Source organism: Fulmarus glacialis, unplaced genomic scaffold (assembly GCF_000690835.1).
Source record: "Fulmarus glacialis isolate BGI_N327 unplaced genomic scaffold, ASM69083v1 scaffold8376, whole genome shotgun sequence".
Classification (NCBI taxonomy): domain Eukaryota; kingdom Metazoa; phylum Chordata; class Aves; order Procellariiformes; family Procellariidae; genus Fulmarus; species Fulmarus glacialis.
Genome location: NW_009219991.1, coordinates 3,091 through 13,137, shown reverse-complemented (window position 1 = coordinate 13,137; position 10,047 = coordinate 3,091). Strand labels below are relative to the sequence as shown.

The 10,047-nt window shown below is 37.5% G+C and overlaps 1 protein-coding gene across 1 annotated transcript in view; it reads left to right on the top strand.

The window, feature by feature from the left end:
* Positions 1-2,111: 2,111 nt before the first annotated feature.
* The window catches only part of LOC104078802 (phosphatidylinositide phosphatase SAC2-like), a gene marked incomplete at both ends in the record, with an annotated part of 10,134 nt that continues 2,198 nt past the window's right edge, over positions 2,112-10,047 (top strand). The window contains 2 exons of the mRNA XM_009580583.1: positions 2,112-2,192; positions 9,324-9,460. Of these exons, the coding sequence (XP_009578878.1) occupies positions 2,112-2,192; positions 9,324-9,460 (218 nt within the window). The remainder of the gene's footprint in view (positions 2,193-9,323; positions 9,461-10,047) is intronic.

The window sequence follows — 10,047 nt, the reverse complement described above, 5'->3', positions numbered from 1 at the left end:
ATATGAATGTGGAAGTCAATTGCAAAGATAGCAAAAAGTAGATGAAGTGTGAGACAATACAGCTCTAGAAAATTCACAGGGGTGAAGACAAGACTCTGGGATTGTGTGGGTGAACTGGGAAAGAAGGTGGAAGATTTGGGAGTGAGGAAGGTTGCCTCTGTTCCTCTTCCCTGTAAGTGTGATAGTGTAGACTTTCCACTCAACATGCAGATGCTCTTGCATGTTATTTGGACTGAAACTCTGAGCTCAGGCTGTCCTAGAACTTGTATGAGCACGAGTCTTTGGCATACGGATACAAGATGAGTTCAGGTACTTCAGCAAGGTTTGAGGGTAAATCAAACTGTTCACGCGGTCATAGCCACTGTCACTTATTTCCTGGTGCTCATCTATCTGTATTAGTCTCCTTAAGAACTTCATTTAAGTATGGTAAGATTCATACTAGGTTCTGTACAGATCAAGTAACTGTCTGTAGCACTCTTACAGTGAAACAGGAAGAACCAGGAGTTTCGCTGCAGATATAATCCATTAAATGGTATGGCCTGATTACACGTTAATTGTAGCTCTGTACTGCCTTCTGCAAATATTGCTTTAAATTCTGCTACCATGTGCTCTTAGTTCTTGCTTGTCTGTGTACAAGCACATGTGATACATCCCATTTAAATGAGTTCAATTTAGACCTATCCTGACTTAAACCATTTCTATTGTATCTCATGTAAATGCTTGTATTTAATGATGAAGTTAGCTGAGTCTGGTTTACTATTAAATGTTATGCTGAAAGACAGAATAAATGTGTGTTCTTGGAATAGCAAAGCCTCAATTACAAATATTTCAAGGAGGATACAGTGTTTGAAAATAAGTACGGAAAAAGTATCAAACTGACTATCAGTTGTCACCTGCAGATCTCAGACTTCCAAGAAGAAACTGAGGTCTTGTAAATAAAGTGTGTGTGGGTGGGTGATTTGTACTCTCTGTGTCTTAAGATATTGTGTGAGTTTGTTCTTTCAAATGTTCATCTACTTACACCGAATATGAATGTGGAAGTCAATTGCAAAGATGTTCATCTACTTACACCAGGAGCTAAGGTACTTAATTTGTCTGGATGTTAAAACTGGAGAAACTCTTCCACCTTGGAACAAGTGAGTTTTAGTAGATAATAACAAGCTGCTTGTCCTTCTTGGTATAGAAAAACCTTCTCTTCTCCTTTGGCTTTGTGAATTTGTTCTCTCCTACACAGATATCAATTCCTTTTAAGGATTTGTTTTCACTTAAAAGATTTGACTTATGAAATTTATTCTTTCCCACAGTCTTGAACTCTTGAACAGGTACTACACCACTGTTAGAAACTCTTACTGAGTATCAACAATGTGTGTCTGTGACCACAGGATACTCTTCACGTTTATACTATCTTACTGACTTGCATCAAGTGATGGCTTGAATGCATGTTGAGAGGAGTACCTTTCACAGATTAGAAAGTTGACAGTGTTGCCTTCCTGCTTTCTCTTCTACTTCCTATGTAGTTCACTGGAATTTCTTAACAGTAGGAGAACTAGAAACCTAAAAACTTAACTTTCTGTACTTTGGTGTTCCATGTAGTTGTTGAGAGTATTTTAACAAAAGAGGAAATGTGTGTGTTTGTGCATGTATGTAGAAAGAAGATGTGGAACTAATAGTAATTGGATAGGTATGGGAGAGAGCTGGGGCTGAAAGTTAACATCTGCTAGGTTTTTGAGGCTACATTATTAACTTAATGACCTGTATTCAATTTCACTATAGCTGTGTAAAATTTCAGTTAAGTTACAAATTCTAATGAATATTAGAAGAATTAAGCCTCCATTAAACTGAATTAACATAGCCCAAAACAATTATGTTGTTTTTTCTGAAATATCTGGGAAATATCTGGGGTAGGGCTTTAAATTAGAAATTCAGTAATTGGGTCATAGTTACTTGGTAATAAACAAAAATTGAACAGCATATGTATCTTACTCTTGTTGCAGGAATTGTGGTCTATTTTCTACTCTCTTAGATGGGGAAGTGGAGATTATGACCATCACTGGATTAATTGTCCTGTTGAATGTACTTTAAAAAAACAGGAGTTTTGTTCTTTTTTGCAGCCACTGATCTTCTTTTGGCTTGGAATCCCATTTGCCTTGGCCTGGTAGAGGGAGTCATTGGTAAAGTTCAGCTTCATACAGGTATGTGGTTGGGTTTTCTTGGTTTTCTTTTTTTTAATTTTTTTTTTTACTGCTACTGCACTTTGTTTTAAAATCAGTGGTACTATAAATAATACTGCGTGGCTCAAATGGAATTATGTAGTGTTCTTTGCAATGGAGGAGTACTCCCCAACTATGTGAACTTGTCAAAGTGATTATATTATAGCTGCAGATGCAAATTCCCTCTACTTCCAGTGTATGTATTTTGGTTCGTCACTGTCATGTAACAATGGAGAACTGCATTCACAAAGAGTAGAAATTTGTGTTTGAAGTTCTATCTGAGGCTCTATGTGCAAATTCTTGCACCTTTTTGAGTAATCCTTTCAAGCAATTTTTTGTTGTTCTTCTATGGTACAGTGCAAAAACTAATGATGGAAGCTTTCACAAAAATATAAGGCTTGAATTGTCAATGCTGTATGAAAACCTGAATAATTACTACCTTGGTAGATGACTATTTGAAAGTAAAAGGAACACTTAAACTTATTTGTAGTTAAATGTAAGATATAGCTATAAAATGAAAGAAGACTTAGAATGCATTGTGATTTAATGTTAAGCCGGTCTCTAACTGATTCTAGTAACTTTTTTCTGTAAAATAAGATCAACGATCTTTTAGCTTTAGTCAGCTGTAAATTGCTTTAGCCATAATAAATATTTATTTTGATATATACCAGCTTTGTCTAGAAAGATTCTTCTGCCAGTAGAGCTCTGGATACCTGTTTGTTTACAGGTAGGAAAGCTAGCCATAAACTCTGGTTCGCTTAACTGTGTGCTGTTCTTCTTGTGAATGCTTAGACCCTGCATTTAAAGTAGTGCCTGGCAATATGATCAATACAGGTAAAGTTTCAAGTGTGTTCCACGATAGCAGGGTGGATTAAGTGCTGAAATGGATCAGATGTTTGTGGTCCGTTGAATAGGAGCAGATTAGTCAAGATGGCAGTGGCATACTAGCAATAGGGGAGGAAGGAAGACAGGGACTGGTACACCACTGCATGAGTGTATGGCAGATCTAGTTCTAGGAAATGATCCTTGGCTCCATAGTTCCTGTAACCCCTAGGTCTTGTTTCTGAGAGTAATAGTTCAGAGCCCACCTCTCCATGAAATTTATGATCATGTCCTCTTTCCAGTTGCATCACTTCTTCATCTTTGGATTTCACCTGATATTTTTGTCTGTGCTCACTCTACAGATCTGTTCAGCCATCCGTTTTCAAATTTGATGATATGAAGTGGTTCAGACTCTGCCATCTCACTTTCTCTTCTCATTCAGGTTGTCTGTACTGTTCAGCATGTGCTGTTCGTGATGAATGATGGCTAAACTCCAGTAATGACGTTTTTCTGCTATGGGAAAATGCTCAATGATTGTTTTTAGCATGGTTTTTTGTGTGTTGTGTGTGTGGGTTTTTTTTTTAAACCAAGCACTTAGGTACACAAAGGCCTTCCCCCCCCTCTCTAGGGAGTCTACTATAAAAGCCTTTGAAGGGGGAGACCTTGTCAAATGTTTTCTGGAAGGTCTAGTATGTTATGGCAACCGAATATCCTTGCATGTGTGCTTATTGTGAGGCACTTCCTCTGCTTACGAAAGCTGAGTTGAAACTTTCCCCAGCATGTGACCTGTTAACAGGTGCCAGCTTGCTGTTGTCAAGTAAATTAAGATTATCAGGTAATAAGCCTGATACTTGGTCTTCTTTCCATGTGTCCTGTAGAGCTACTGAATCAATTATGCTCATCCAGGCACTCCATTCAGTTGCTGCTTAGGCAGTGGAAGCATTTTGTTTCCGCTCTGCCTTCTTCAGATAACAGCATCACAAACTGTTCATAGACTATCCTTGTTGTCGATATTCTGGTACTCAGTAATGCAACTGTCCTGTAAACAGACATTTATTTTCTACCTTTAAATGTCTGCAGAAAGATACAATCTCCAGCTATTTATCCTTACTCTTCTGCTGAGAACTACTGCTCCCTCGAATCTGCTGACAGTTGCTGATGAGTGTCCTCCATCAGGCTGCAGTCAAAATGAGAGGGCTGACTGAGATGTCTTGCATAGGTCTCTTGAAACCTGTTGTTGTCAATGAACTCTCACTTGATCATATTCGAGTGTAGTTTTATGTAATCCTCTAGCTGAATCATCTAGCACTCTGTAACAGTAACCTGTCTTCATTACTTATTCTTGTATCAATCTTTGTCACCTGGAAACTTTATCAGCAGAAGTTGTATAAATATTTAACATTGCTGGACCATTATCTCCAGACTTAGTAAGAGTACTGTGCTGTGGAAGCTGGGCGAAATGCTTTTCTCCCAGAGCTGATCTGGAACAGGAGGACTTGTTGCTCTGATTTCTTCTCCCCTGACCCCAGACTGCAAGGATCAGAAAACTTAATTTGGAGCTCTTTTGGCTAGCTAAAATGCTGTATGAGCTTGTCCTGCTCAGAACCTTGTTATTAGCTATTGTTGGAAAGAAGTACTGGTGTGTTTTTAAAATGCTTACTGCATACTGACTAATACTGGAAACTTCAAATACCTTTTTAAGTATTGAAGTTGCTTACCAGTGCACTCTAAAGCTGTCACTGAGCCTATATGCACTTTAATGTCTTGGGCATAAATCCTTATACGTTCTTGAAAGATTTGCTGGAGTAGTCCTAAGATGACCTTGAAATGTCCTTGTAGTCAGTCTTGGGCTGTTCTTAATTTAGCCTTGAAATACTCTTGCCAAATTGCTGTAACTAGGGATGGGATTTAATTTACTCTTAATCTTGCTGGTTTTGTTGCTGGCCTAGTACAGCAGAATTTGTAGAAAAGCTTCTGTGACAGGGAAGCAGTCCCGTAGAAACCAGCTAGCCAATATTACAGGGTTTATTTTTTAATTCTTTAAGGAATTTTTGCCATGAGAGGGTCAATTGTACATCTGGACATAACTGTACACTCACATCAGAGATGAAAATCTACTTGAAGTATCATTTGGTTCTTCCCCAATACTGAATTTTCTTAAACATTAAGATGCTTTTGGGGGAAGAAAAACAACCCCAAACAACAAAACCTTAATTGAATATCAGAATGCAAGGATATGGTCTCTTACCTTTTTCTGGCCTGTCCTAAGATGACTTGTAAGAAAATGTGGACTAGAAATGAGAACAGAAGGAAAAGGATTTTAAGGTGTGTTGTGGAGATAAGTTACTGAAACATTTTCTTGGTACAGATGCACAATGAAAATTGTCTCTGCATGATCTTCCCGTATAGAGGCAAGCACATCTCTTGCATAAGCAATATCCTTTATAGAATATTAATTGTTTTGTGGTCCAGTTAGTGTGCATACATACAAAATATAAGTGTAGCCACTCAATTTCCTTTCATCAAAATCCCAATACGGAACTAGAAAGAGGTTGTGTAATTTATTTTTTTTTTGTTAGAATAAAAAGTAGATACTCTAATCCATTAAAATGGTAATGGTAGCCTGAAATTGAATTACTTTTGATCAGAGACTACTTAGCAAGTTGATCAAACATTGTAGTGCTAAAATATGCTCCGAGTTAATACTGTATATCTAACTATAACCAAAACTGGATTTCTTAACCAGTTCCAGCAACTTCTACTTAACTCATTCATTGCCACCACATGTTTTTCTGTTTCTTGGTCAAAGCACACTCCTGCGCAGTTTAATGTCTGTACTTGTATCAATATGGTGTGCTCTTCCAGTGATGGTTAATTAAGACCCAAATGAAATGCTGCTGGCAAGGTTCCGCATACTCAGTAAACAGAAGGGAAGTGGAGTTCCTCCTTCCCTATCCCCAGGAAAGGAAAGCTTTTTTGTTAGCATGCCTCTGAATCTTGATAGAAACAGTGAGTGGTTCAGCATCTGAAATATCTTCAATGAGATGTAACTGCTGCCATTTCTAACTTCATCCAATCAACAACTTAAAACATTCTTTTTGCATGCAACTAATTTTTAAGTTATTCAAGTAAATAAGAAAATGGTAGCATAGAATTTCTTGGCTAAAATGAAAATACTTGCAAAAATCAGCATTTATAGTAAACTTATGCACAGTTTAAGAAAAGTTACTGCAAAAGCATTTGGGGAAATGAAATGCTAGGTTTTTTGGGAAGTGTTAGAGGAAATAAACAGCAGTGGTGTGCTGACAGAGGAGCTAAATTCCTGTTTTAGTGAGGAATGGGAGGTAATAGCTTACTTTAGATATAGTATTTTAAATTAGTAGTTGCCATCTGCTCTGCCATAGTTCATAAAATACTAAAAATGAACATTAGATCTTAAGATGTTTTAAAACATGCACTTTTCTGGAATGACATATAGCTGTAGTGTTCTTTTCCTATACACACCATACCTCCCACGTTGAGTAGACAATAACTAATCTTTTTTTTAAAGCTATTCTATGGAACTACTTTTTGAACTGCAGAAGCACATACTCTATTTAGGGATTCAGTTATTTAGATATTGCTGGCAATTATAATATGCTTCTTCTATGGCTATTGTTGAAGCTTTTACTTTAGGGCATACTTTATTTGTATAATTACTTCCTGACTGTTTTTTGATCTGCTGGGGAGTTCCTGTTTTCTTTCAATGTTCTGTGGCTCTGGCTGTAATACAAATAGTGTTTTGAAATGTACACCAAGATGACTTTGAGTGCCTTCTTAAAAAGGATAAAAGACTTGGCTGTATTTAAGCTTTTAAGTTCTTGTTTACTGCTACCAGCGTTTGTTAATATGAGGTAAACTGAAGAGTAGCCGGAGATTTTTTTTCTTTTCCAGTTTTCACTGAGGTGTATCTGCTTAGAAATGCCTTTACTTCTTTCCAATGGAATCATATTGATTATTTCACTGGAGGTCTAGATGGTATCCTTTCTTAAAAGAGTATCTGTTCTGTTTATTGACGTACACTGGTGATCTCCTCATAGGAGTAAGTTGTGTGGCTAACCTTCTGTAGGTGGGAATGATGAGATTATAGGACTGCTCAACAGGAATATCTGTCTGGATGCCCTGTTGTACTACCCTTCTGTTAAGCTTGGATTGCCCTGGGTTTCCAGAGACTATATAGTTTTTGCCTACTGGACAGCAATATAGAAAATAGTAGACCTTCTTTTTAGATGAAGCGGTAGACATCTTCATCTGTTGCTAGTGTTTTTGGTAGCATTTAAATTTCCCCCTTTTAAAAGGATTTTCTTACCTATTCATTGGTCTTCTTACTGTTGCATAGAATCTGTCCTGTTTTTCTTAGTTTCCCTTTTCTGGCTTCCACCTTACCCCCATGGTTGCTAGGTGGAATGCTGGAGACAAAGGCAGGTGTTCTCCAAGTCGTGTTGCCTGTACCTGTACAGAAAAGCTCTTCCAGCACCTGCTGTCAGTGAGGATAACTGTCTTGCTGGCATTTGCTGTCACTCTCTTGTCCTTATTTGTTATCCTTTGACTAGTTTTTAGGAGACTATGCTTATGTCGTGGCTTTGAGTCACCTGGTCCAACCTCAGAGCTGACCCTGCTTGAGCAGGGTGATATCCTGAGATCCCTTCCGACCTGACTTGTCTCTTATCCTGTAGAGATTATGATTCTGATGCTGCTTTCAGGAAGTAGTGCAGGACTCCCTTTAGAAGATCACATACATTAAGTAAGTGGTGCATGTCTTCATTCCCTTTCCCCTCCTCCCTTTTTGGAGGGCAGCCTCTGGTTGTCACAGTGCATTTGTAATTATGAGGATCTGTAATTTTTAAAGGCTTCTTAATACCCAACATAAGCACATCTCTTTTCTAAAGATAGTAATATAGAATCAAAGTAAGGGGTGGAGTGTCATAATGCACAGTAGTCTATTTACAGTGATTATTCCTCTTAGATAGAAGAAACTGCTACTTATACATGTCTTGTCAGATTTGGGTTGAAGTGTTCAAGGTTTTTAAATTATAGTTATTGGAAAGATGCTCACAACTTTGATAGAGCTTTAATTCTATGCTGAGAGTATATTGGAAAATCTGGGAAGGGGAGAACAGACTTTAAACACGTTATCCTGGGTCTTTTTAAGCACTCAGAGGATAAAATACTGTTTAGAATTTACTGAGCAAGGAAAACAGACTTTGTATTTGCTATAAAGCCTCTAAACAGATTTTTTTCAAAGACTCTATATTCTATTCAAAGGCATAATATATGACACAATCTACTGTCAAAGTGTGAAAGCATATTTAAGTCTACCATAGCAGGCTTTTAATGTCTGTATATGACCTCTTCAGTTAAACTCAGTTGGCTGCTTCTCAGTTGGGAGAAATAGTGAGTGTATACGTGTGTCTCTAAGACTTTCTGTGCCTCTTCCTTCTCTCTTAACAGAACTTTCACTTTTGACTTATAAAAGCCCAGCATGCTACTGATCTAACCAAGGGATTAAAATCTAGGAAGCTAATGTCCAGGCACTATTCAGCAGTCAGTGGGAATGTTTGTTGTTCTGTTTCTCTGTCTCTTTAAAGTGTTGAAGCTATCATTGCAAATATTGTAGATTGAATGTGTGTATGGAATGCACCTTCATTAATCTTTGGCTGGTTAACTTCTACACCACTTAGATGCATATACTTCAGGAATGATGTTGTGAAGCTTTAAACGTACATGAGCTGCTTTATGATGCAGTCAATGTTTGCTCACCAGATTTCTTAACTCATGAGTCTTGTAATCATGTTACCTGTGTTTGTCCTGTTTGCTGTTTTATACACAACAGAAGGTACAAAGGGAAAATCTTAGCTTGCTGTCTGTTAAGTTCCAGCTATTCTTTTCAAATTGTAATGCTATTAGTGACATTGGTGGGAATATGCATCATCCTAGAGGTTGCCTAGTTGCTATAGATGAAGCAGTGGTAACTTTACCTCTAATAGGTAGGTCTATGAAATAGTTAATCTCCTTATTCAGTCTCTAATATAATAAGTATTGGGTTTTTTAGTGTTTGTCTTTTTTCTTACAGTTTTTTTTTTTAATTGCAATGTATAACAAAACTTAGCACTAACGAATTGTCATTCATTGGAGTCTTCTAGTCAAATGGTTCCTGGCAGGGGTTTTACACTGGGGAGAAGAAGCTTCTGTCAGACTAATCAAAGTAAATGCCTGACAGACAAATCAAAGCATCTACTAATCTTTTTCCAGATTTACCATGGTGGCTACTTTTAATTCGTCAGAAAGCATTGATTGGCAAACTTCCAGGAGACCATGAGGTTTGCAAAATAACAAAGATTGCAGTGATTCCACTTTCTGAAACAGAACCTCAGGATCTGGAATTAGAGGTATGGCTATCTTTAGTGAATTCTGACTTTCCCCCTTCTGCTTCAGTGAAATTTAAATGTGAAATATAATAGTTAAACACATGCCTCTTATCTTTTTTTCCTGGTGTATGCAGACATATTGAACACTTTGTGCTTTTTAAATACCAGTTATTGATTAAAAGTTCTTATTTTTTAAACAGAAATTGCAAGTTCTGCTAGGGAGGGAAATTAAAATAAAACTATACCCAAATTTCATAAGGACCCTTGAAAATGCCATACAAGAACAAAATTTTATTAGTGTAATTGAGCAACAGATCATTTGAGAACAGAACTGAATCCACTGGCATCATCTAAAGGGACAAAGCACTAGACTAGGACAGGAACCTTGGTTTTTTGCTTAAAAAAAAAAAAAGCTCTTCTGACTACCTCTTAATGACTAGAATGGTGAGACTTTCAGTAAATCCTAGTACTCTAAGATGATGTACACTGTGGTTAGTAGACTGTTGAGAGAACAACTGTCTTCAGCCTTTGGGCTTCTTTTTTGAGTGTGTGTGGCAGGGAGGGATGATGATGGCGGGACAGGATGGCTTGTGGTAGTCTCTGATGCC